Raw genomic sequence first — 25,712 nt, 5'->3', positions numbered from 1 at the left:
AGCCGAACCATGCGTGCCGATCCCGCCTTAATTATGTCGCGGCCCCGGATCACGCGCCCGAGCTCCACTAGCCGTTTGTGGTCCTTGTGAGGGATTTGGAATGAGGTATCACGGGCTCATGTGTGGAGTGGCGTGGACAGGGCGTGGCGGTGCCTTTGGTATGCCCCTTTGCCAGTCCCGCTGGGCTTGCAAGGGTGCTGTTTATGTCGCCGGTACCCATCGTCACATCCCTTGCTCTAGGGGCTCAGCCCATTTTCCAGCTGTACAAAGCTGACACCCCTTGTTTGGGGAAGGGGGGGAGGGTACGTGCCTGAGCCTGCCGAAATAGGTCGCAATACGGTAGTCAACGGGGGCTCGGGTGGGGGGTCGCAGGGGCCAGGGGGTTGGAGTCCACGCCTCCACGGCTTGCGAAGTGTTTGCTAGTGAATGCGAATGCAAGACGCCGTCGCGAGCTCCAGGCTAGCAATAAACATCACGAAACAAGTTAGTGTCAGCGGCAATGCGGTTACTTGTTACCTTCGAGACGAGACACCGGTGCGCGCTCCACGCTGCTCCGCATTCGGCACGCCAAACGGAGTCCGAGTGTCGTGGAGACTGCTGCCGCTTGCAGGGGCGGACGTGTTCCAGCTCGCAACTGGGCTGCTGCCATTCGCCGCGACAACGCGTAACCCACAAAATGCACCCACCTGGAACGAAGCCAGGCATCCGCGGGCGCCCATGGAGCATATGATGCGTGGGCAAGCGGAAAGAAAGGGAGAAGAAAGAAGCGGCGTGGCGGATGTCAGTAACCGATGCCGGCCAAAGCTGCCGAGCAAGTGAAGCAGGGTGGCTGCCTAGCTGGGGGCGGGCTGATTAAAGGGCTGAACGGCGGCTGCACCGGGCGAGCTGTGCTGGTAGTATGTACTGGCGCCGGCCAAGCGTGGTAAGTATGGGCGCCGCTGCATGGATCCCGCCCCCATGTGCCGCGGCGAGGCTGGCGACGATGCAGTGGCGTACAGCTGACAGCTGAGACGGACGGGCGCGGACCGCTGTGCGGTTCCCCACACCCGTCCAGGGACCGGCCCACGCACGGTGCAGCGGGGCCGGCCGGGTGGGGGAACCGTGCCGACAGCTGAGTGGGCGGCGGGCTGAGGGCTGGCCGAGGGGAACGAGGTCGGTGCGTGTCCACGGCATGTACCCGAAACAGCTGAAAAGCCAAACCAAGAATCAAATACTCCAGAACCAAATAACCAAGGTGTAATACGACGGAGACCCGTCCGCGCAGTGCTGCAATCGCGTGCATGCGGTCGCGTGAATGCTCAGGCTGCACCCGCAAGCGGGAGGCTCGCCAGTTCCACACGCTCGAGGGCGGAACCTCGGCTTGTACTGCTGCCAACTTTCCGCCCTCCAATTGGGGTCCTTGCCGCCCCGGCCGTGTGCCTGGCACGCCCGCATGCTTGTCGGAAAGGTGGAGCGGATTAGAAGTGCACCCCGGGTTGAGGTTTTGCGCGGGGGTAGGGTTCCAGCGGCTTGCCGGTTGAGTTCTGGCTGGGGGGGTGGGGGTGGCGCGCGGGTTCCACAGTCGCAGCAAGGTCAGGATTAGGGGTGGGGAGGGGCTAGGCGCCCGACGGGCAGGGCTGGCAAGGATGGGCACAGGGCAGTGCGCGCAGGCAAGCCAGCAACACGCGCGACTGTTTCCCTAGTTGTTGCCGGCGACTTCTTCTGTGGAGATTCGAATTTCGCTGGAATTCTCGCTCGTAAACGACAAGGCCAGCTGTTAGCGTCAGACGCGGGGAAAAAAGAGTTTACGAATTCTGCGAACCCTGCAAGCGTCGCTGCCTCGCTGGGGCTCTTGCAAGGCTTTTGGTGACGGGACCCAAATAATGCCTCTCCAGCCGCTGTGCAAGACTCATACCTTGTGTATGAAACGACACGACCTCAGAGATATTTCGACCCAAGATCCAAGCAATGGATCCAAGAAACTTTCGTAGTTCCGGCTGCACACGAAACTACGAACCAAAACGTTCTAGTTCATCTTAGCGCACGCGTGAAACACAGCTTTCGGGAACATGGAAACAAACCCTCGCGCAGATGCAAGAGCGCTTTCGACCGGTAGGCCGGAACGCGGCCCAGCAGAAACTGCATGGAAATGCACGCGGTTATGGGGCCACTTCGAGCTCGCGCAGCGCGCAAAATGGCCTTGCTTGCATTGCTGCATTCTGCCAGGACATTAAGACAGTACGCGGTTCGTGGAAGGAAAAAGAAATGGCATCTTGATGGCATCAACCAGTCGGAAACCGAGAAAAGTCAGTCCTGTTGGTCATGATGCGCTGCCCACGATGACCGCCCTTCATAAGCCAGCCATTTCCATTTGAGTTCATTTGTAAGACGTTGGCAGAGGGGCCTGCTGCCACTATACAGTATTTACTAGGCTCGATAGAAGAAACAGTGTAGTCGCGCCTGGCCATGGCGGACGTCAAAGCCCTCGACGCCGAGAAGGCGCACGAGAAAACTCTACAGCATGCCGAGGACTCGCTGTGCAGCGCTATCAAGGATGTGGATGAGGATGTGCGCCCTCGCAACCCCATCGTCCGGTGCGTACGCGCGGTCGCATGCAAGGCTGCGGCGCCGCGACTCAGCCAACGTTCGCCATAACCCAGCAAGTAACACGGCCTCCTCGCCTACAGGTTCTTCCAATTCCTGGGGAGCTTCATGATTCCAGGCATGGGCATGGTGCGTACAGTCGGTTGAGTAGGTTGAGCTGGGTCGCGTTCGCTGGGCCCAAGCGTCTCCCACCCGAAGTCACGCCAGGCTGGGCCCTGAGACCAGCGCAAATGCACAAGTTCCTCATACCGCCGTAACGTTTTGGGGGTTGCAGCGCAGTTGTAGTGAAGCCGCCTCGCCCATCCCGCTTCACACCGCTCCCTGCCTCCCTCCCTCCGTCCTCCCGTGCCCCCCTCCTCGCAGTTCTGCGAGGCCTACTTCGTGTTCGCCGTCGGTAACCTGTCAGCGCTGTGGAAGGTCGAGTACAAGAACTGCTGGAAGGGCATCGGCTGCCCCATCAAGCTTTCGGACTCCATCACCTACACGCAAGTGTGCGGCATCATCTTTGGCCAGCTGGTAAGCGTTGTGCGTGTGCGGCACGCGCATGGCCGTTTTGTCTCCCACTGCCCCCTGGCATGCTCCCCTTGTCCCTGTCAGTTTTTCCAAATACACTGCTTTCATCATCTTTGTGTGTGCCCATGCCTACAGTTCCTGGGCTTCTTCGCTGACCGCATCGGCCGCAAATGGGGCAGTGTCACCACCGCTGCAACCATGGTTGTTGGTGAGTTACAGTCCCACCTTTCGCACGACGCACTGACCGGGCGGGCTTGACTCCATTGCGGTGGTCCTCAATGCCCACGATTTGCAGCAGTTGCCAAAGTCAGGGATCTGCTCGCGCACATTTGCGTTGTGCCTGTCCCTGTGCACGGTTGGGCCCAGCCCACCTGGCTTCCAAAAGCCTTACCCACGTGTTGCGCTGCCCGTTTCACCATTCAGGTGCCATCCTGATCATCTCCTCTGCCGGACCCACCGAGCGCGCCCTTTGGGCCATGGTGCGTTGCCCTCGGGTTGTACCGTGCTCGGCACATCGCTTGACCGGTCTGGCTTCAGCTGCCACAGCACTACCACCTTGCGGGCCCCCCTGATCGCCAATCCTGTTCCGTTTGGCAGCCTCTTCCTAGCTTCCAGCCAGGCGGTGCTGCCCTCTAGACCCCAAACCAATGCTCTGAAGTCTCCATGTGCTTTGTCCCGCCTCACAGTTCACGGCCGTCCAGTTTATCTTCGGCATCGGTGTGGGCGGCGAGTACCCGGTCGCCTCCACATCCGCCAACGAGCGCGCCGAGAGCAGCGCCGCCCTGCAGAAGCGCCGCGGCGAGACCGTCGTGCTGGTGTTCTCCATGCAGGGCTGGGGCAACGTGGTCAACACCGCCGTCATCATTGGTGAGCGCAGAGTCGTTCCATCATCGAACTGAACTTCACCACACAGCGCGGGGGCTTGCCTGCCTTTGCTTTGTTGGATCAGTCCTGCTTCTGCCCCAGCCTCAACGGTCTCCCTATGCACACAATGCTTTCTGCTTGCTCTTACCCAAACCTACAGCCATCATGGCTGGCTACCACCAGTATGGCGCTCCGTACAGCAACCACGCCCTGGAGGTGACGTGGCGTCTGTCGTACGCCATCGGCCTCATCCCCCTGATTGGCATTCTGCTGTACCGTATTATTCGCCTTCGCGAGTCGGCTGTGTGGACCAAGAAGCGCGAGGCCCTTCAGGCCATGGGCGGTAAGTGGTGCCTTTGGGTTATTGTAGAAGTCTTGCGTGGGCGAGTTTTGGCCCATACGATCAATCGTGCGGAGCGTTGCAGCTGACTCGCTCCATTTGCGCTGTCTCCCGGCCAGGTTCGGAGGCCAAGGGCGTGCAGTGGCGCAAGTTCGGTCTGCTGCTGTACTACTACTGGCACCGCAACTTCGGCACCGCCATGAGCTGGTTCGTGTGGGACTTCGCCTTCTACGTGAGTCGTGCGGCTGATGGGGCTCGGGCCCGCGTGCCTGCATGGCCCTGGGCCGCGTGCTTGCGGGCGCCTGAGACTTGGTGCATTACGGTGCGCAATCCGCCGGGCTCTTTGTTCCTCAACGCCGCCGCATTGGCCCTCGTGACGCCATCCTCTATAAAACCTATCTGCTGCACCCCACAGGGTAACAAGCTGTTCCAGGGCACCTTCATCAAGATCATCAACCCCAGCGCCTCGCTAATCCAAGTCCTGGAGTGGACTCTGCTAAACAGCACTGTGGCTCTGGTTGGCTACTACTTTGCCGCTTTCACGGTGGACAAGCCGTGGATGGGCCGCATGCGCATGCAGGTCATGGGATTCGCATGGATGGTGAGTTGCGAAAACCACTGCTCAGGTTTACCGAACCGACAGGCATGGCACTCCAGCAGTAGGGTTTGGCCCGGTTCTCGTGTGGGCCTTGCATGTCTGGACCTGGCTGGCAGTGGACCCCAGCGCTCCCCGGACTCCGGCCGAGATTCGGTATGCATGCTGACCAGCATTGCGAATCCACACGCACAGTCTTGAAGCGTGTGTGACCGCGCGCCTCGCTCTTTGCCCTTGCAGTTTGTTCTGTTCCTCATCTGCGCCGTGCACTACGATCAGCTGCGCACTCCCAAGTACATCCACACGTTCCAGTTCCTGTACTACTTCTCCAGTTTCTGGGGCCAGTTCGGCCCCAACGCCACCACCTGGCTGCTGCCCGCCGAGCTGGCGCCTACCGAGCTTCGCTCCATGTGCCACGGCTTCTCGGCTGCCGTCGGCAAGGCCGGCGCGCTGGTTGCGGGTGTTGTGTTTGGCCTTGTGGACGGCCGCACCAAGTTCTGGATCAGCGCTTTCTGCGGTCTGGCTGGCGTCATCCTGACCCTGATCACCATCCCCGATGTGACCGGTGAGTTGCTGCGTTCCACGCAAGTGATGTACAGTCTGATGGATTGAGTTAGAACGTCGCGCTGGCGCCTGTGGAGGGCCTGAGGGCATCGCGCATGCTGTAGCCCTTTGTTGCCGCCTTTGCCTCCTAAGATTGCCGCGTTGCCCCCATCCTTCTTCTTTCTTTCCCACACACAGGCCTGGACCTGCGCGAGGGTGACAAGCGCTGGCTGGCCGTCCTCGACGGACACCACCACCTTTACCACGGCGATGCCATCAAGCCGCGCCACCTGTCGCTCTTTGAGCGCCTGCTGGGCTACGGAAAGAACTACCAGGTGCGCGCCGACACCGCAACACGCAATTTCCAAACCCTTTCACACCCTCTGCGTTCGCCGGCATGTCTGTGCCCTGGTGTGTTCATTCCGGCCGCGCCGATGGCACTTTGCGATCGCCTCCTCCAGCTGAACAAGTGTTCATGTGTGTTCCACGCTGATGCGACGTACAGGCCAGCGACTCTGGCAGCGAGGACGGGTACAGTGCCAACACCACCATCAAGGCCACTGACCTGCCGCCGCCGCCCGCGGTCCAGAAGTAGGGTTCAGAGAGGGCCGTCTCCACCGTGACCCACTAGGCGGGCAGCCCATTGGATAGAATCCGGTGATCAAGCATGTAGTACGTGTGATCTTGCATTATGATTTGTGTTGATTGCTTACATTGAGCGGCTGCTGCTGCCTACACTCGGGTGAAGTGGTAGGCTGCACCAGACGCCGTAGGAGGCATGTTGAGCATCATCAGTTTGTCAGCGGGCGTTTCAGGACTTCTCGTGTGGATTCAAAATTTGATTGCTTGCGCAAGGGAGCCATCTTGCCTAGGGTTAGTGCAAACGTGACTGGACTTCGCACATGGTAACTAGTGGCGGGGGCTAGCTACATGGGCTAGCTATGATTGGGGGAAATGCCGAGGAAACTGCGTGCACCACACCAGCTGCTGACGAACCATACATGCAGCGTGGCGTGGCGACGATGGATAGCTGGTCTGCTGGTGGACTGTGCCTTAATATGCCGAATGATGGGCAGTCTAAACAGAGTTGCAATGCACAGATGTGGTGCAGCCGTGGAAAAAAGTTCCCGGGACGAGACAAGAGGGTCACCGTTTGGTACCGTATGCTCATGACATACACGCGTTCATGCAAATGCGGGAAGCAAGGGCACAAGCTATGGGCTGCAACTTGTAACAGGAAGATTTGCGAGCTTAGGCCGTATGTACGTGGGAGAGGGCGGGAGGCGGGAGCAGGGCGGGGGTAAGCAAGAATGCCGCAGACACACCCTACCCTTCAAATTAAAAGAGCTTGACGAGAGCGTTCAGAATCCGCTTTCAGAATTTCGATTAGGGTATAGGGAGATATGAATGCGGATGTCACAGAGGGGACAGTCCCAGCACCCGAAGACGCTGAGCCATCACATGCTATCAGGGCCCAACTTGACTCCACCAACCCCGACTCTGCTGCAAACCCTCCCGCGGACAAAGTCCGTGTGACTCCGCGCACAGTGAGTCCTAGCCAAGCCTCAACCCATACCTATAGGGAGATATGGGCCCTTAAACTTTGAGTCAAAGTCGAGGGTCGCTCGGTCGTCAGTCCCCAGGGTCCCCAAGGTTTCATGGTGTGCTGGAAACTTTCGTCTGGATAAGACAGCTGGGCAAGACCAGACCGCTGCCCAAAGCATGTAAGTAATGAAGCTTTTGAAGGCTGGGGAACGTCAGGAGCCTACCAGAAGGGGTGAGACGTGTCTCGCCTGACCAGAACGTACGTGCCTCAAGTTGCGGACCGGTGCTTGCGCGCAGGAGGAAAACGCATGTGTATGTCCCACGCGTAGGTAGATCTCGTAGGCATGCTTTACACATGGGTGCAACTGAACGGTCACAAGATGGTCACAACATGTTGACAACATGGCTGTGGTCAAGCCGTGGTCCTCCCATCAAGACGAGCTTCCCGTGTTTACATGTTGATACAGCTTGCTGAAAGCAGCCGTTTGACACCTTCCTGGGAGAAAACAGAGGGGATTTAGGGGGTGTACGGCACGGTACGTGTTGCGTTTTTTCAAGCACGTCAAGGCACAGTTTGGGGGGGGTCGGGAGGTTTTGCACTGGAACTATTCTTCGTACCCCCCCTTGACCAAACGTTCTAGTTCATCTTGCGCTGCTGCACGCGCGAAATACAGCTTTCGGAAACATGGAAACAACCCCCGTGCAGATGCAAGAACGGTTAGAGCGCTTTCGACCGGTAGGCCGGAACGCGGCCCAGCAGAAACTGCACGGAAATGCACGCAAGATGGCCTTGCTTGCATTGCTGCATTCTGCCAGGACAATAAGACAGTACGCGGTTCGTGGAAGGAAAAAGAAATGGCATCTTGATGGCATCACCGGCATCAACCAGTCGGAAACCGAGAAAAGTCAGTCCTGTTGGTCATGATGCGCTGCCCACGATGACCGCCCTTCATAAGCCAGCCATTTCCATTTGAGTTCATTTGTAAGACGTTGGCAGAGGGGCCTGCCGCCACTATATAGTATTTACTAGGCTCGGTAGAAGAAACAGTGTAGTCTCAGGCACCAGGCGGCATGCCCGGTTTGCCAGCAGTCCTGTGCATGGCACTGTGTTGTTCGGCGCTGTTCGGCTTGTCGTTCTCCGATACTGCTTGCGGCAGGACTAGGGCACAACACACAGCCTTGCTGCCTCTCAAGATGCACCTCATAAGCCAGGCAATTACCAGGGGTGCGGTGTTGCCCTAAGCATGCCTAGTTGTAGTTGTGAAAGGCCGGCCACTACGGTACACATTTGCCCCTGGGCACCGTTACCGCAAGGACTGAGGGTGTGGCAGCAATCTGCGCAAAGGCGCACAAGAAGACTCTGCAGCATGCCGATGGCTCGCTAACAAGCGTAAAGTAAAGCAAGGTCGTGGGTCGTGAGCACCTTAATCCTTGGGCCGATTTGTGAGAGCGGAGGGGCTTCCGTCTACACGCACTTCCAAACACATGCTCAGGACAGTGCTTACGACAACCGTAACGCTGGCCGAGCATCAGGGGTTATCGCATGCGACTGGCTGCCCAAGCAACACATTGGGAGATGTTGGTGGGATGCGGTGGTTGCGGTGGCTTACACACCGGCGCCGTACGCTCAGCGAGCCGGGGAGTGGGGGCCGTCGCCTTTACGTCCGTCTCGACACGCCACGGATGCGCGGCGGATGGTGTCCGCGAACGCACTCTCAAGTCGTCGTTTCATTAAGTGCTGACGTGTTCCTTACCACTGCAACTTCGTTGATAACGGGCACTAGAAGCTTCTGCTCACTGCCTGCGACAGAACACAACTTTGATCTTGACCCTAGCAAACTTCTCGCCATGATTGACGACAACGATCTGGGCAGGTTCACGGTAAGCGAACATGACGTATTATGCTGGCAGGACTGGCTGGTCGCTGACGCCCCTGTGTTCGCGCCTTGCAGTCCTGGCTCGGCATCGCTATTATGCTCCTGGTTGTGGCGTACCACTACGTCACTGCTGACCCCAAGTACGAGTCTAGCCGCCAGTAAAGAGCTCTCACATTCACAGCGCAAGTTTCCGGACCATGTCCTTCGTCGGAGGCAAACTCAAGCTGAAGGGCGGGGAGCCGCTCAAGCCCGCTGGAGGTGTAAAGAAAAAGAAGAAGGAGGAGAAGGCGCTAGCGGCTGCTCCTCAGGGCCAGCCCGGCGAGGAGAAGAAGGAGGACGACCCTGCTGAGAAGACTCGCAAGGCGCTTCACGGCTACGAGATTAAGCAGGATGAGAAGGATGACCGTAGGACTGAGGCGGAGCGGAAGTTTGAGGAACGCTTCCGCAAGGTAGAGGAGCAGATGGTTAAGAAGGCCGCGACGAAGTCGCACAGGGACCGCGTCAAGGACTTTAACGAGTACTTGGCGGCGCTTTCGGAGCACCACGACATCCCCAAGGTCGGCCCCGGCTAAGGGGGAGGCTGCAGGCGTGGTGGGGCGGTTGGAGGCGGAAGGAGGCGGGGGGTTTTGGGCACGGCGGCACGGCATGTGTTTGGTTTCAGTGGCACTCGTGACTGTTGGGGCGGCTTGGAGGCTGTTGCTGGCTGCATCCGCGTGGAGAAGCAGGTACGATGAGTGGACAGGACATGCTTAATGTGCAGGAGCCTGGTACTGGCCTGCCGCACAGTGCCGGTTGAGCAGAGCCTTCTTCCATTTGCTGTCGACTGCATTGGCAGCATAAGCAGCCTTATGTCCTGGTGTCCACTCCGGGCGCCTGGCTGCGTACGTATGGACAAGCAGATGTGGGGCGTGGTCAGGATGGTGGTGATGTGTAGGAGTGATTGGCCAGGCGCTGGCACTAAAACAAGCAAGAGCAGAGGGTGGCGAGCAGCGTAGTCCCGAGTATGATGGCTGTAGTCCCCATTTCGCTGGCGCGGGTGGGCTGTAACAAGAGGGTCGAGCTGAGTATTCTTTCATTTGCTGCGTCCACTGCGTTGGCGGTAGAAGCAGCACCCATGTTCACTCCGTACGCGGGGCAGCCCTAAGCCCATAATCAGCATTCATCCTTGACAGCAGCAACACCAGCAGCGGGCTAGCCGAACAGCACTACAGCCATTCTTCTCAGCCCATCAACCATGCCCTCAACACGCATACGCAAAGCATAACAACAGGCCCCAGAGGCCCAGGCCTCCTCAAAGTAGCTCCCGCATCAGCAGCGGCCGCTTCACCGCATTGGTGTAGCCCTCATTGTACCGGTATAGCACCGGAAACGGCAGCCGGTCGCCATCTGCTGCACTACCTCCCCCCACCGCCCCTGCATCTGCCGGCACCTCCGCCTGCGGCCCGCCGTTCTCCGCACCCACTGCGCCTGCCGCCGCAGCAACGTTGCGCGCCGCAGCACCGGCGCCGGCGCCGCCGCCCACCGTGCCGCGGGCCTTGGCGGTGGCCTGCTGTTTGAACGCATCCATCCATGTGCCCTTCCGCTTGGCCCCCGCCCCCGTGCCCTGTTTCATGCCCTCAGGCATGCGCCCCGCCATCTGCCGCTGCGGCGGCGCCACCGACGGCTTGAGCGGCCCGCCGTGCGGCGCGGCGGCGGCGGCTGCCGCGGTGGCGGCGGCAGCCGCCTCGGCGACAGCGGCAGGGCCGAGCGCGGCCAGGCGCGCCTGCAGTGGGACGGAGGGAGGGAGGGATGACGGGGTCAGGAGGAACCTATGCACTGTAAACACAACGCAATCACCAGCTTTGCTCACGCCAACCCATGCTCACGCCAACCCATGCTCACGCCAACACCGACCAAGCCCCAACACACAGCCACACATACCACATGCTCTTACCGCCTCCGCCCGCCGGATCGCCTCCGTCGCTGTCGCCTGCGAGATGAGCTGCCGAACCACCATGGGCAGCGACGGCCGAGCGCCCGCCGCCGCGCCGCCCGCGAATGCCGTGAAGCAGTGCAGCGTGTCTATGGCCGGCACCAGCGGCATGGCGCGCACCGCAGCTGCCGCGGCCGCGGCCGCGGCCGCCATCGGCCCCGGCCCAGCACCCGCCCCCGCCGCTGCCCCGTAGGGCCCCTGGTAGGGCCCCCGCCCGCCGTAGCCGCCCCCGCCGCCCCCGCGGCCGCCGGCTGGGCCGTTGTACGGCATACGGCCGGCGCCGGGGCCGCGGCCGCCGCCGTAGGGCCCGCCCCGGCCGCCGCCGTACGGCTGTTGCTGCTGCTGTTGGTACTGCTGGTGCCCGGGCCGCTGGCCGTACGCCCCGCCCTGCCCTGGGCCCGCCTGCCCACCCGCCGCCGCCGCCGCCGCCGGGCCGCCCGGTGCGCCGCCGCTCAGGGCTATGTTCCGCTGCACGTCCGCCGTGAGGCCCAGGATGATGGCGTTGTCTGCGGCGCGGGGTGCATACGGTATGCGTGGTATGTGAGGAGGAGGGACAAGGCCATTCACTCCGCTGGCAATCTGCACCGCCGGCGTCGCATCGCAATGTGCTACCGGATGCGCCTTTGCAACGCTCACGCGCAGCGCCCTTCGGCAAGCAAGGAGCCTTGGACCCCCCGGGGGCCACCGTGACTTACTAGACACTGGCACGACCGTCTCCGGCAGCAGCAGCGGCTGCAGCCCGGGCGGCGGCGGCGACTCGAAGCAATAGCGCAGGCCGTAGTGCAGCATCACGCCCGCCATGCGCCGCAGCGTCGCCTGCACGCGACCGGCATCAACAGCATCAGCGTCGGCATCCGCATCGGCACCAGCAGCATCGGCAGCCTTTCATGTAGACAGTGCCCACCGAGCCGTGCCCTGGCGCCCGCTGCCCCATCGGGCAGGACTCCGTTAGTTTGCAACTAGTCCCGACCTTCCAGCCCCAGCTCACTGCCCCCACACCTGCTCCTCCGCATTCATCATGTTGGGCGCCACGGCGCGCAGCGGCGGCTGGGACACGATGGTGCGCAGCGCCGGCGCCAGCTCCTGCGTGAGTGCGTCACGTAGCGTGGCGCGCGGGTGGGGTGCGGATGCGGGGCCGCAGATTGCGGTGTCAGGTGCGCGTAGAAGCGCGCAACCTAGCACACCGGCGGAAGCGCGCTGACAGACAGCCGCATCTCGCGGCGCATACAAACAGCCGGCCCTGTGGCTTCCTGGCATCCTGGCTTCATCCCAGTCCATGTACGGCCCTGCCCCCGCGCGCCGCCTGTCTCCAGCTCGCAGCCACAGCCCCCCCTCCGCTCGTTTTAGCTTGGTTTGGTTTAGTTTGGGCTGGAATTTACAACCCCCCGACGGCCCTTCCACTCACCAGGATCATGACTCGCGCGCCGTGTGCCGACAGCACGGCCGGGTCACTGCCGCCGCCGCCCACCCAGCTGCGCACCAGCTGCGTCACTGCCGAGGCGCGCCGGGCCACGTCGGCGCCCAGTCGCGGCCAGGACAGCTGCCGCGGCTGCTCCGGCTGCGCCACCAGCGAGCGCACCTGCAGCCGGCGGAGGGGGGGGGGCGCGGGAGGAAAGCGTGCAAGCATGAGCCGCGTGTTGTTGCCTATGTCAAAGGAAAGCGGTGAGCAAGGCCGGTTGACCAGGCATTGTTGACTTGCACGAGCGCCGAGTGAGCCGAACAACCCCAAACCCCAGATTAGGGAATGCCAGGCAGGGTGCCACAGGGGGCGTTTCACAGCCAAGGTGTGGGCTGCTCCGCACTTCGCATCCCTCACCGTGGCCAGGCAGGGCGGCACGAAGCGCAGGGCTGAGAAGTCCCCAGTGCGGCGACAGGAGCTGCGAGCACGAGGCGCATGAGCAGGCCGGTTGGAACACAGCACGTCAAAAGGACGCAGGGAACCAGCAGATACGGTACGTGGATGCCTGGTTGGCGCCTGTGGGGCCTCGCGCTGCCTGTCACGCCACCCACACACGCTGTCGCGAGTGCAGGCGGGTGTGTCCCTCTCTTGCAGCTGCCCAGCTTCCAAGCGCCTGCAGCCCATCCAACACGTAGACGTTGCCCGCCGCCGAACCGAGCCCAACCCAATCCAACCCAACCCAACCCTAGCCAACCCAATCCAAGCAAGCCCAGCCCAGCCCAGCCCAAACCGACCCACCGCAGCAGGATGTCCGCCTGCCCCATGGCCTCCGCCGCCTGGGCGGTGCGGCTGAGGTTGATGTCCATGAAGCGCACACGCGGCACGTTCTCGTGCAGCCCGTTGAGCACCTGGCACAAGGGGGCAAAGCGAGAGGGACGGGGTACAGCACGTGACCTCAACGGTGCCGCGCGTGTTCAGGGGTGGGCCAGCGGAAGGAAGGAGCGCTGTGCCAATGGGGCGCGGAGCTGCCCCCGCCCCCGCTCGGCCGGTGCTGCAGTTCCCAGCGTCAGGACCGGCTCGTCCTGCCCCTCCCCGCTTCTCCAGCTCCTTCCCGCTCCGACCACCCCTCCCAGCTCCTGTTGCTCCCCCCCGTGCTCCGCTTGTTTTCGTTGGTTTTGGTTTAGTTCGCGCTGGTATTTACAATCCCCCCCGCTTGTACTGCTGCCCCAACAAACCCACCAGGTCGTAGTCGCCGAAGTCCTGCAGCTTGTTGCACAGCTCCCCCAGCTCGCCAGAGCCCACGCCGCCGGCGCCGGCGCCGCCGTTGACGCCGGCGGCGGCGCGGCTGCCGCCGCCGCCGGCCGCGCGCCGCCGCGCCGCCGCCTTGTTGTTGCTGGCGGTGAGAAGCGCCGTCCACATGTCGCGGGCGGACTGGGTGGTGTCCTTGGAGGCGATGTTGAGGCCCTCGATGTCCTGTGGATATTGCAGCAGAGGCCGGGATGGGGAGGAGCAGTCAAGTCCAAGCCCAAGTGGGGGCGGGGTAGGGTGCAGGGATGGGCGGGGCGTGACGCAGGGGTTGAGCGCGTGCACACTGTTCACTGCCACACAACTGGTCCCTTGCCGCGTGCATTGAAGTGCCCGTGCCGCAGTCGCATGACGTGCTGTACGTACACACATGCATGGCCCGCCCAGCCGCGCACCTTGGTCTCGATGCGGCGCCGGCAGCCGCCCCCGGCGCCGGCCTGCTTGCGGCGCGCCAGGAACTGCAGTGTGTTGAGGCAGGCGCGCACGTCGCGCTCCGTGCGCTCCACCAGCAGCGTCAGGGCCGCCGGGTCTGCCTCCATGCCCTGCATGGCCGCGGTGGAGAGCGACCGGGACGGTGAAGAAGTGAGCGCAGGGCCGGCCTCTGGGGCCATCATGATGCGCAACCATTGCCGCCAACAGTACAGGGCGCCGACACGGTGCGTTTGAGGCTGTGGTGGCGGCGCGCAATTCCCTGTGCGTGCCATCAACGCTCGCCCGCTGACTCTGAACCACCCTCAGCCACCTTCAGCCAATTCCAGCCAAAGCCCTGCTACATTGTTGCTTGCACCGCCCCGCGCACCGCCCCACCTCGGCCCTGCAGATCTGCTGCAGCCGCGCCGCCAGCCGCTCGCTGGAGGGCGGCGTGAAGGTGAACACGCGCGCCACGTCACGCAGCGGTCGCAGCTGCGGCGCATACAAGTCGTTGGCAATGCAGATGATGGGTCGGCTCAGCGGCCGGCTGGAGGCGGCGCCCGACTTGCCGCCGCGCCGCTTCGCGCCGGCGGCGCCTCCGGCGCCGCCGCGCTTATTGCCGCCGGCTCCGCCTTCGTTGTCGCTGTCGCTGTCCTCGCCGTCGCTGCCTGTGGGTGCACGTGCGGTAGGTAAGCGGGTAGGTGGTGGGGTGGGCGTGGCTACCGTACGGATTGCGTGTCCAGCAGCAGGCGGGTTTGGGACTTGGGACTGCAAATTGCACTTGCAGGCGCGCGCTGCAAGCCCAGACGGCGCCCAGAGCCCCGGCATGTATCGGGCCTAGCACGACCACGCGTTTGCTGTAACACCCAGCCCCGGCACCCGCACCCGCACCCGGCATGCACCTGCGTGAGCCGCCTTGCCAGCGCCCCTGCCGCTGCCTCCCGGCGCGGCGTCGCCGGCCTTGATGATCTTCATGAGTGCGGCCACGGCGCTGTTGGCCTCCGTGCCGCCGGTGGCGCCGTCGATCTCGTCTACGATCACGCAGTTGGGCCGCCCGCCGCCCAGCACTGCAGTCATCTGTTGTGGTGGGGAGGGGCCGGGGTGGCGGGTCAGGACAGGTTAGCGAAGTGCTTGCTAGTGAATGCGAATGCAAGACGCCGTCGCGAGCTCCAGGTTGGGGAGGCCGCGAGTGATTAGCAGGGCCTGGACGACAAGCCTGGGGTAGGTGTACCACTGCCCGCAAGCAGCAGGACCAAGCAGCAGGACCAAGCAGCAAGACCAGTTAGCCAGACCAGTCGGCACCGCGGCAACAGCGACGCACCTGCACCGCGTCCTGGATCTTGGTGGCCAGGGTGGCGGCGGTGCGGTCGTCGGAGGCGTTGATCTCGTAGGGGTGGTAGCCGCAGTGCCGCGCCACAACATGGGCCAGCGTGGTCTTGCCCAGGCCTGTGGTGCGCATGTGTGTGTGTGTGTGCGTAGACGTGTGTGTGTGTGTAGACACGTGTGTGTGTGTGTAGACGTGTGGGCGGGTTGGCGGCCCGCGGCGCGGCGCACGAGGAGCAGGACACAGCAAGGGGGAGACGTGGCGGGGCGCAACGTGGTGAGAGTCACGGCGCTTGCTCTCAGCCACCCTGCCGCTGACAGCTGGTTCCTTTGCCGCCGCCCACTGCTGGCGCTGATGCGGTACCCGACTACCCACCCGGCGGTCCGCCGATGAGCAGGACCTTGTTCTGCGGGCGCGTGTCCGCCTTGGCGCCAAGCGGGCCGGTCCCTGCGCCGCCCCGTGCCTTGTTGGCCTGCAACAGAAGGAGGGATGCAGAGTCATGCAACCATGTCAGTCCTCTGGACGTGTGCCTGTGATGCGGCCCCCAGGCCATGCCCAACGCTTGCACCCAGTAAGAAGTCGGCACCCAGCTGCGGCCCCGGCCCTGAACCTCTTGAACACTTCGGACCCCTAACCCAACCACATCCAACGCCACCCCGAGTCCCCGACCGGCCCTTCCACGCACCCCGGCGCCAGCCTTGCGCCCGAACACGCACTCGTCCCAGTCCTTCATCCACAGGGCCACCTGCAGTTGGCGATAGAGAAGGAGAGTGCAAAGTGAGGGATGCGACAGGTATGCATTGTTGCCCTCAGGACCAGCACATTACAGCCGGCACCGGACGCAAGCAACCACACGCACGTGTACTCGCCATGTGAAATGGCATGTCCTCACAAGTCCCAGATTCCCAGACGACTCGGGCAAAGCCCCACCCCAAAAAAGACGCACCGCTGGCATACATGCCGCACACCACACCGCACCACACCACATCACACCACACCACACCACACCACACCACACTACACCACACCACACTACACCACCCCGCACCACACCACACCTACACAACGCTGTGCCACACGCACCTGGCGGTTTGTGCGCTCGTCACTGAGCAGTGACATGAAGTGCCGAGGCGCGTACTTGTCCACCCACAGCTGCCCGGCCCTGGCGCGCGAGCCGGCGGCGGCGCCGGAGCGGCGGCGCGCACCCGGCACGCCCGCTGCCGCTCCGCCCGCGTCTGCCTGCATGGCACCAAGCAGCTCGTCCTCCGCCGTCTCCTCCTGCCCGCCAATGCCGGCAAAGGCGCGCTCCTCTGCAGTCAGCTCGTCCGCCTGCGAGCACCCCCAGGAGCAGGACGACAGCATGCGGTGGTGTGTTTTCTTGTGGCCGCGGTGGTGCGGTCTAGCAAAACGACATGCGGTTTGGCAATACACGGTACGCCACGGAGCCTAGCAGCCATGGAGCATGCTTGCGGTCGCCTTCGGGTGGATGCTGGATGCGGTGAAAACCCCACTGCCTGCATCCTTTTATTATCCTACTGCGCGCGATAGGGGCAATCACGGCACTCACGTTTGTGTGCTCGAGCCCGCTACGCGCCATGATCTCCTGCTCCCGCTCCGACGCCTCCACCGCCGCCCGCAGCTCGCGCTCCTCCAGCACCTGCGCAACACAGTACAACAAGGCGCGTTGTGGCTCGGTCCCGTGCGGATACCAGGCGACTTCGTCCTATGGCCCTGCCCTTCAGATAGAGGACCCATCCCAAACGCATCCGGTTTCGCAGATGCCGCCAAAAGCCGCATTCCCGCACAAAAACCGTCAAGCCGTATGCTCCCATGCCGGTTGCGACCCCGTTAGAGACCAGGCCCCCCGCACCCGCATCAGCTCGGTGATAGGCCGCTCCAGAAGGCTGCTGCGAGCCAGGCGCGCGCTGAAGCTGAGCGGCTTGCCCGCGGCGGCCGCCGCCACCGTGGCCACCGGCATCACGCCCTCCGACAGCCTGCACGAGCACACACGCACACGTGCTCACTCACACTCACGCCAACCTCGTGCAAACTCAAGTAAATACAGTACCTGTGCGCGCAAGCCTGTCTGATCCAGGCCTCAGGTACATGTGCCAAGAGGTTTAGGTAGTGCCGGGCAAACCGGCCAGCTCACCTGCAGTACACGCGCTCGCCGGACGCGGCGGTCACCGGCACGGCCGTACCGCCAGTGATGTTGGCGGCGAGGCGCTGCGGCGGGAACAGCGCCGCAGCGCGCGCAGCCTCCTCCTCCGCTGCCCGGCGCGCTGCTTCCTCCTCCGCGGCGCGGCGCTCCGCCTCCTCTTGCTCAGCTTGCCGCCGCGCCTTTTCCGCCGCGGCGGCGGCGTAGCGCACCCCTGCCGCCGCGCTGCCCCCCGCCGCCGCCGCGCCAAAGTCGTCCTCCTCCTCGCCAAACAGTTCCTCCATCGTGGGACGTCCGGCCCCAGAGCCGCCCGGGCGAACCTGAAGGAAGCGGTATGCGTGCCACTTATTGAGCTCAACGAACGGGATTAGGGGCTGATCAAGCACAACCCAACCAAGCACAAACACATAACGCCCCCTTGCAGCCTGCATAGGCCCTGCAGGCCGTTCCCCGCATCCTGGCCAACTGCATCTCGGCCGGCCCCTACCGCATCGGCATCCCACTCCTAAATTCAAACACCCACGCCCGCGCTCACATTGCTCGGCCCCGCGCCGCCGCCGCCGCCGCGTCGCTGCTGCTGCTGCTCCTGCTCCTCCATGCCCTGCTCGTGCAGCCCCATCTGGTACTGCTGCTGCTCCTCCATCTGGGCAAGCATGTCATCGAGCTCGTCATCGTAGTTCGCATGCTGCTGCTGTGGCTGGCGCTGCTGCGGCTGCTGCTGCCGCCCCGCCACCGCGTTGGAGGCGTGCGCGCTGGCGACATTGCGTGAGCTCGCGCCCGCACCCGCCGTCTGCTTTGGGACAACGTCCTCAGCCGGCGCTTGCTGCTGATGCTGCTGCTGTGCGGCGAGGTAGTCCTCGTAATCATCTGCAAAGTCATCATACGCATCCGGAGCCGAGGCAGAAGCGTACCCAGACTGCTGCTGCGGCAGCGGCGGCGGCTGTTGTCGCTGCACCGCCGCCGGCGCGGCTGCAACCGCCGCCACACCTGGGGTGGGCGCGCTGCCGGCGATGGACACGCCGGCGGCTGCTCCCGCGCTGCGCTGCTGCTGCCCTTCGTCCTCCTGCCGCGAGCCGGAGGGCGCGACGGCGCCGTCCTCTTCGGGCGGCAGGGGTATGGCGAGGAGCTCGGCCTCCATCGCCTCCGTGTCTGTGTAGCCGGCTGGCATGCCCGGGGCGGCGCTGGGTGCGAGCTCGGCGCCGCTGTCGACCTGCCCTGCCGCGGTGCCCGTGGCCGCCTCCGTGAAAGCTTCGGTCATCTGTGGCTCCGTCCCGTCTATGGGGATGGCTAGGAGCTCGTCCTCCAGCAGCGAGGTGTCCGTGCGGTGCGCGGGCGGCGCGGCGCTGGGCGCGGCGAACGCGGAGGCGTCGCCTGAGTGCTGCTGCTCCTCCGAGCCGGTAAACGCGCCCGCAGCGGTGGTGAGCTGGTCCTCGGTCTCCGGCACGAAGGACTCCGGAGGCAGCTCGCTGCCATGGAAGCTGACAAAGTCCGTAGCCTGGGTGCCGGGCAACGGCAAAGCGAGCAGCTCGTCGTCCAAGTCTGGGGTGGCCATGGGCAAGGCCTGGCCCTCGACCACGTCCTGCGACTCTGGTTCTGCGCCACGGCTCAAGGAATCTAAGCCTTGAGTCTCAGGCGGCTGCGTCTCGTCGATGTCCTCCATTTTTGGACCCCAGGTCTTCAATGCTTTAATCGCGAAAAGGTAAGGCGTTATATAGTCAGTAAGTATGCTAGAAGCTTGCCATTGTTTCAGCCGGCATGATAATGCCCTGGCGCGAACTCCGCGCCAAAAAAGCTAAGCTGTCCTGGCACTAGTTACAGCTGGTCCGCCTGATGGTACATCTTAGCTTATGTTTTACACCTATTCAAACAAACAGAGTGCCAAATGGCACAGCTGCGCTCAGTTTGGCCCGCGTGATTGTTATCTGTGGATCCACCAAACTTCTCTTGTTGAGAATGCTTTGCTGCTGCCCGGCATCGGCAAATGACGTTCATTACAGATACAATGCGGACTGACCAAAAAGACAAATGGACCATCAAAGGCTTCCCGCAGACTCAGAGTCAGAGACGCCGTCTGACACAATACCCAAAGCCGCGAGGTTCTACCTATGCAGTAGCTATGCGTTCGCTGCGTGGGCGTGGCGGTCGTGGGAATTCTTGGTCGCGCTGGTACTGATAGAGCTGTATCCGAACTCCCTGTTGATGGTCTCGGCTTATGGGCTGCTCGACAATCTTACGCGCGTGGTGCTGGGGCCTACGGTCGGGGGCTACGTCGACAGGTAAGGAGCGGCGAGTCAGGGAGAGACGGCCATGGCGCACTCACATGTGTCAGCGCTGCGCATCGGGTTCGTAGTTGGGGTCGCGATAATGCGTAGTTGCTTCATGTGCAAGCTTAAGTGTACCGGTTACCACGGCGCCGTCTATACATGAAGAGTACGTGGTTGGTGTCTGTCAGAGCACACGCAAGACGTGCGCGTCGCGGCGTGTGCGGGCTCTACAACCCGCCCGCCACGCCCGACAAGTGCCTTCCTTCCCGAACCGCCCGCAGGCATGAGCGAATGCCTGGGTGCAAGCTCATGCTGCGGCTGCAAAACTGCTGCATCAGCGGCAGCGCTGCCGCAGCGCTGGCCCTGCTGTGGCCAGGGTCTGCGGCTCTCACCAACCCTGCGGTAAGCCGCTGCTCGTCACGCAGCAGCCCCACGCCGCCAGCAACTGAGCCGGCAGTCGCGGCGCGTGTATGCATCGCTTATGGATATCGGGGCCTGTGAAACGGCCTGGTGGGTGTGCGGCACGCTTGCTGTTGGCGCGAACCCGCCGCCCTGCCTCCCTCACGCGCCGCCCCCTACATTGCGCACCCCGCCGTACCGCACCGCACCGCACCGCGCGCGCAGCTCTACTGGCCGTTGATCTGGGTGCTGACGGTGCTGGGCGCCGCCAGCTCCGCCGGCAGCACGGGCGTGCAGATCGCGGTGGAGCGGGAGGCTGTCAAGGCGCTGTGCGGCGACGACGCCGGAGCGCTGGCGGTAGGTGTGTGTGCGTCTGTGCGATGCGTGGCCACGTGCTGCAGGCGTGCGTGTCTGCGTGCGTGCGTGTCTGAGGGTCTGTAAGCCTGCCAGTCCTCCCTCAGCCCCACAGCGCACACTGCATGCCTCGTTCGGCCTGCTGCCTCACACGGCACTGCCGCACCAATCTGCTTGTGCCCGCCCGCTCCTGTTGAGCGCTCCCCTTCCTTTTTAATTACCCACGCGCTGACCTACCCGCCCGCCGCTTTCCCCGCGCTACCCGCCGGCCCCTCACCCTACCTCCCTCGCCCTCTCCCCTGCAGTCCACTAACGCCACCATGCGCGCCATTGACCTGACGGCTCTGCTGCTGGCGCCGCTGGTGGCGGGCGTGCTCATGACGGCGGCGGGGCCGTTCGTGGCGGCGGCCGCCATGTCCGCCTACTGCGGCGGGGCCTACATACCCGAGGTAGGTGCGCGCGTTCTTATGGTGGGGCGCGATGCGAGCGAAGTGGTGTGAAGTAAAGTGAACTGAAGTGGGTTGAGTTGGCGTTGAAGTGGCGCGGATGCGGTGTGTGGTGGGGCCTGTGGGCATGAGGGGCTAGGTAAAGTGGTGCGGTGATTCCGGGCGGGGGTCAGCAGGTGCCCGCTGTTGCCGCCGGGCTATGAGGGAGGGGGACATCGGCAGGTGAAAAGGCCGAACATGGGTCGCTTGGATCATACGCACCGCTCCCTTGCCATTGACGAGTCCGTTACATCTCATTGTGCTCATTGTGACACCCAGGTATTCTTTCTGGGCTGGGTGCAATTTTGTTTATCAGGCCGCAACTACATTAGACACTTGCTTTGCCTTTTCATGTCCCATATACCCAGGTATTCTTTCTGGGAGCCGCCTTCCGCGCTGCGCCCGCCCTCATGTGAGTGCCCTCCTTGATAGATTGGAACTTGGACCCGAACATGAAACAGCACCCGAATCTCCAGGTCCAGGACAGACATGGCGACCATCAGACCGTGGTCGCAAGTAAGTGCCTTACTTGTTCTCATCACGTGCTTTGCCATGCACGCGCGCGCAGGAAACCAAAGGCCACAGCGGCGACCGGTCCGGCCGCAGACGACGACGACGACGACGCCGAGGGCGAGCACGCAGGGCTCCTGGCGGCGTCCCACCAGTCTCCGCACCAGCAGCAGCACAGCAGCAAGGCCGGCAGTAGCAGCGGCCGGCTCAGCCGCACCGCATCCATACAGCGGCCGCTCATTACGTCACATGGATCCTCGGCGTCCGCGTCAGCGGCACACCTCGGGGGTCGGACGAGCGGGGACGGGGAGGGAGACGGCGTACACGGCGGCGCGGATGGCGGCGGCGAGGGCGAGGGTGAGGGCAAGGGCGAGGGCGAGGGGCTGCTGCTACCTGCGGGCGGCAGCGGCGAGGGGCAGGGGCTGTTGGGTCAGGAGCAGCATCAGCATCAGGGGCTGCCGACGTCCACGCGACCGCCCACACTGCGCAGCACCTCCGCTCGCAGCCTGGACGTGCACACTGCAGAGCCGGTGGCGGCGGCAGCAGCAGGGGCCCGCGGGAGCAGGGGCCTCCAGGGCCGCACAGGCGGCCGCGGCGGCGGCGGCGACGGCGCCTCGGTAGCGTCTCGGGCCCGAGCACTGTTGGCGGGGTTGGGCGGGGCGGTTGCTCAGTACGGAGACAGCTGGCGGGTGTATGTGCAGCAGCCGCTGCTTCTACCGTGCTTGGCGCTGGCACTGGTGAGGCGCGCGGGCGGGCGGGGTTAGTTGCAAGCAAGTGATACGACACAGCTCGCTATGCACGCACACCCAGGCCTATCCTCTTTTGCTCACCAGCTAGCAACATAAGCTGCTGGCTCCATCTTCCCTTTCCATCGCCCATCACCACTCCATCACCTGCTGGGCCAACATGCCATGCCACACGGGCGCCATCCACACGGCTGGTGTCACACGCCCCCCCCCTAGCCTGCTGGTGACACACGCCCGCACGCCCGCACACATGCACGCACGCACGCACGCAGATCTACATGACAGTGCTCAGCCTCGGCTTCCTCATGACCTCCTTCCTTAAGTGGACCGGCCTCACGGAGGCGGAGGTGTCTGTGTACCGAGGCATCGGCGCGCTGGTGAGCGCGTAGGCACACAGTACAGCCGTAGCCGTGGTTGTTGGTTAGCTGGATGGTTAGTGCATGCGCGGGATGGGCCGGGTGGGATTACTAGTTGCGGCTGCAGGCAGAGCGAGCTAGTCATCAACCAATCAACTCACTGTATCCCTAGAGTTCCCGGATAAGCGTGGGGTTCTCCCGAGACTTGCTTGAAGGACTGTTGCGTGAAACTCCGTGGTGAAACCCCCACCTCGCCCCCTTGGGGAAGTTTGACCTTGTCCCGGGAAGTTCTGCCCTTTTCCGGTAATGGATTTTTTCCGGGGAAGATTCTTTCCCAGAGTGTTGTGGAGGCGCCTAGCAGGATACCGCCGGTTGGCAATTTACAGGTTGCATGCCCTTACCTGCGTGACTGCCGTACGTACTCCCTGCGTGCACCGCAGACCGGACTAGCCGCAACCGCGCTGTTCCCACCGCTTTCAAAGTGGGCCGGACTCAGGTTTTGCGCCGCAGCCGGCATCACCTATCAGATGGTGAGTTGCATTGTGAAGCCGGTCGAGCCGGTACGAAGCGACGAGTTTTGGAATGGCACGGGCGGCGTCTTATGTCCAACATTTCAAGTAGTAGGAAAGTGAATGAATGCAACAACAATTACCTGCCGCCGTGTCATGCAGGCGTGTCTGGCATCGGGGGTGCTGCCCGTGGCGCTGACCATCATGTCGCAAGGCGGCGGCAAGCCGAGCGTTGGGGAGGTACGTAGGTGCTTAACGCACACGCGCTGTGGCCTGAACTAAGAACTCACGCACCGCACGCAATGTAAGTGTACAATTTAGTTGCGGTGATAAGGTGCGCACACGCGCGTGCTCGCCCGATGTACCTGACCACCTTGGCCCCGGCTGCTCCTCGTGCATGCAGGTGCGGGTGATGGTGGGCGGCCTGGTGGCGTCGCGCACGGGGTTGTGGATGTACGACCTTGCCGTCACGCAGCTCATCCAGCAGGGCGTGGCGGAGGACCACATGGGTGAGTCGGAGTGTGCGTGTACGATAGTTGGTAAGGCAGTATTTGCTGTATGATGAGCAATTCTCAGACATCATGCATTCAGTGCAAAGATGCATTTACAGATGTATGCCCTGCACACGGCGGGTATGACGTACGTCGCCGGTCTGAGGAGGGGCAAAAACGTGTCCACACGTGTTTCTCTATGTACGTGCACAACTAGCTGCCCTGAAACAGGAATTAACTGATATGACATATAAGGATGCTGAAGTTTGGCGCCCGTCACATTTTGTGAGGGTGGCTGTCACCACATTTCGCGAGGCATGCTTTCGCTAGAGTCGCATTCTTAAGCCCGGGAGCATGACACGTAACTCTTTGTGTATATGTTAGATGACGGCAACTTAAAGTGGTGTCAAAGCAGCGCGTCTGGGTCAGCTTTTAAAGCATGTTGACCGCAACATCACTAAATCGGCTGCGAACAAATTATTTGGGGTCTTTATAGTATACATTTAATGCTCATACAACGCCGGCAGCTATTTCGGAGGTCGGCCCGACCACCGTGTCCGACCGTGCCAAGCTAGCCAAGCAAACCTACCGTGCAGGGCGGAACGCACCACTTGGAAGCCACGCGACATAGCAGTTGCTTGCACCAATGTACAAACTGTGCCACGTGCGCCGCCGGGAGGACAAGCTTGTACCTTGGTGCATGCGCATGTTATAGCCCCTGCCGTTTGACCCCTCTCCCAGACCGACGTATAACCCGTGTGGATGCCCTAGCCCGCACGCACTGTGTCGCATCAAGTGTGTGCACGGTAACTTTGATGACACAGTCTTTGGATTCATTATACATCCTTGCAGTGCTAGGTGATGCGTTGGTATCCTGACGCCTACCGCATACATCACGCGCCGCCGCGCACCCTGCCCCGGCATACTTGTTGCCCGCAGGTGCGGTGTACGGTGTGCAGAGCAGCCTGCAGGCGTCGTTCGAGATGCTGTCGTTTGTGGCGGGGCTGCTCTCGCCTGACCCCGCCCACTTCCACTGGCTCATGCTCGGCTCCGTGTGCAGCGTGGGCACAGCGGCGTGCCTGGTGTGGGTGTACGTGTGCACCGCGCCGCGACGGAGCTCTGCTGCGGCGGCGGGTGCTAAAGGTGCCGGCGGAACGGGGTTTGCGGTGGCGGGCGGCGGCGTGGCAGCAGATGGCGGGGGTGCATCAGCAGGCGGCGCACAGCGGTACCAGGTAGTGCCGTCTGGCGATGATGTGTGATGTATGACTAGTAAGTAAGCGTGTTCCAGTTGTGTGTTGTTCCGGCGGCTCGGGGTCAGAGTCAGGTCAGACTCAGGGTCAGAGTCAGCAGGTCAGAGTCGGGGTCAGGGCGCGTCAGAATCAGGTAGGGTCAGGGGCAGGGTCGGGTGGAGGTCGGACTGCTTGATGATGGCTTCGGCGTACGGCATGCATGCATAATTACGCGTTGCACGTGCGTGTATGTGCGCCAGCGCGTGATCGATGCGATGACACACGGAGCTGGCTGGATGGGCGCCCGGGACTTACTTGCGCGCTCGTCATCACACGTACGCTCTTTCCACAAATGCATGCATGGCATCGAGCGAAATGCGTGGAAATGATGCAGGATATATATGCGGATGATGAAGTGGCTTTGATATGCTCGCTCGCTATTTTACGATAATCAACCACGCACCGCCGTTGAAGTCAGCAGCGCAGGTAGGGACACCGCCGATGAGGGCCGATGGCGGGCGGGCGTAGCTGGGCGTAGCTCTTGCATCTCCGCCCGCCTTATGCTTATATGCAACCCTAACCTACCTCTAGAATGAACACGTGAAGTATTCTGTTCGACAAGCAAGGCAGCGGCTCCGGGCAGCAATCAATCGAGTGAGGTAGACCCAACCTTGCTTGGACCCAACTCGTGCGTTTCAGCAGTGCATGCGCACCTTAAATCAAGACCTGGTTGTAAGCACCCGTATGCGCGCGCTTACGTCCATATGGCATGCTGCTGTTGGAAACAGGTAAGGTGCACGTGCACTTTCGTCCTTTTGGCGGCGGCGGGCGCACGGCGGGCGGGCGCGACTTCCTTGCTTGCCTCGTTCGCTTTTCTTCTATGTCATGACATGCATGTCAGACTGCTGGTATCATATTATTGACTGCGTTAAGCATGAAT

At 62.7% G+C, this 25,712-nt stretch overlaps 4 protein-coding genes across 4 annotated transcripts; 3 read left to right on the top strand and 1 right to left on the bottom strand.

The window, feature by feature from the left end:
* The first annotated feature begins 1,741 nt into the window (after positions 1 to 1,741).
* Positions 1,742 to 8,657, top strand: CHLRE_16g686850v5 (uncharacterized protein). Its single transcript, XM_001691897.2, has 12 exons — positions 1,742 to 2,573; positions 2,667 to 2,712; positions 2,947 to 3,099; positions 3,232 to 3,304; positions 3,520 to 3,575; positions 3,783 to 3,963; positions 4,121 to 4,303; positions 4,420 to 4,532; positions 4,716 to 4,901; positions 5,136 to 5,460; positions 5,637 to 5,773; positions 5,944 to 8,657. Exons 1-12 carry the CDS (start codon positions 2,446 to 2,448, stop codon positions 6,031 to 6,033), a joined length of 1,671 nt encoding a protein of 556 aa, XP_001691949.1. The 5' UTR covers positions 1,742 to 2,445; the 3' UTR covers positions 6,034 to 8,657.
* A 74-nt stretch (positions 8,658 to 8,731) lies between these two features.
* Positions 8,732 to 9,919, top strand: CHLRE_16g686900v5 (uncharacterized protein). The gene is made up of 2 exons (XM_001691898.2): positions 8,732 to 8,864; positions 8,936 to 9,919. Exon 2 carries the CDS (start codon positions 9,058 to 9,060, stop codon positions 9,430 to 9,432), a length of 375 nt encoding a protein of 124 aa, XP_001691950.1. The 5' UTR covers positions 8,732 to 8,864; positions 8,936 to 9,057; the 3' UTR covers positions 9,433 to 9,919.
* Positions 9,920 to 9,929: 10 nt separating this feature from the next.
* CHLRE_16g686950v5 (uncharacterized protein) lies at positions 9,930 to 19,351 on the bottom strand. The gene is made up of 19 exons (XM_001692049.2): positions 17,965 to 19,351; positions 17,424 to 17,749; positions 17,142 to 17,265; positions 16,839 to 16,928; positions 16,355 to 16,600; positions 15,957 to 16,016; positions 15,647 to 15,743; positions 15,269 to 15,393; positions 14,850 to 15,024; positions 14,344 to 14,615; positions 13,932 to 14,078; positions 13,471 to 13,704; positions 13,030 to 13,139; positions 12,649 to 12,709; positions 12,238 to 12,411; positions 11,832 to 11,915; positions 11,528 to 11,648; positions 10,794 to 11,338; positions 9,930 to 10,622 (listed from the first exon to the last, which is right to left on the bottom strand). Exons 1-19 carry the CDS (start codon positions 19,087 to 19,089, stop codon positions 10,152 to 10,154), a joined length of 4,587 nt encoding a protein of 1,528 aa, XP_001692101.2. The 5' UTR covers positions 19,090 to 19,351; the 3' UTR covers positions 9,930 to 10,151.
* Positions 19,352 to 19,451: 100 nt separating this feature from the next.
* Positions 19,452 to 25,520, top strand: CHLRE_16g687000v5 (uncharacterized protein). Its single transcript, XM_043071592.1, has 11 exons — positions 19,452 to 19,705; positions 19,975 to 20,095; positions 20,318 to 20,449; positions 20,752 to 20,895; positions 21,300 to 21,343; positions 21,500 to 22,178; positions 22,460 to 22,564; positions 22,984 to 23,073; positions 23,215 to 23,292; positions 23,456 to 23,561; positions 24,483 to 25,520. The coding sequence occupies exons 1-11, from the start codon at positions 19,629 to 19,631 to the stop codon at positions 24,800 to 24,802; spliced, it is 1,896 nt and encodes a 631-aa protein (XP_042915912.1). The 5' UTR covers positions 19,452 to 19,628; the 3' UTR covers positions 24,803 to 25,520.
* The last annotated feature ends 192 nt before the right edge of the window (positions 25,521 to 25,712 follow it).

Source organism: Chlamydomonas reinhardtii, chromosome 16 (genome assembly GCF_000002595.2).
Source record: "Chlamydomonas reinhardtii strain CC-503 cw92 mt+ chromosome 16, whole genome shotgun sequence".
In the NCBI taxonomy this organism is placed as follows: Eukaryota; Viridiplantae; Chlorophyta; class Chlorophyceae; order Chlamydomonadales; family Chlamydomonadaceae; genus Chlamydomonas; species Chlamydomonas reinhardtii.
This window is presented reverse-complemented; position numbering and strand designations above follow the sequence as displayed.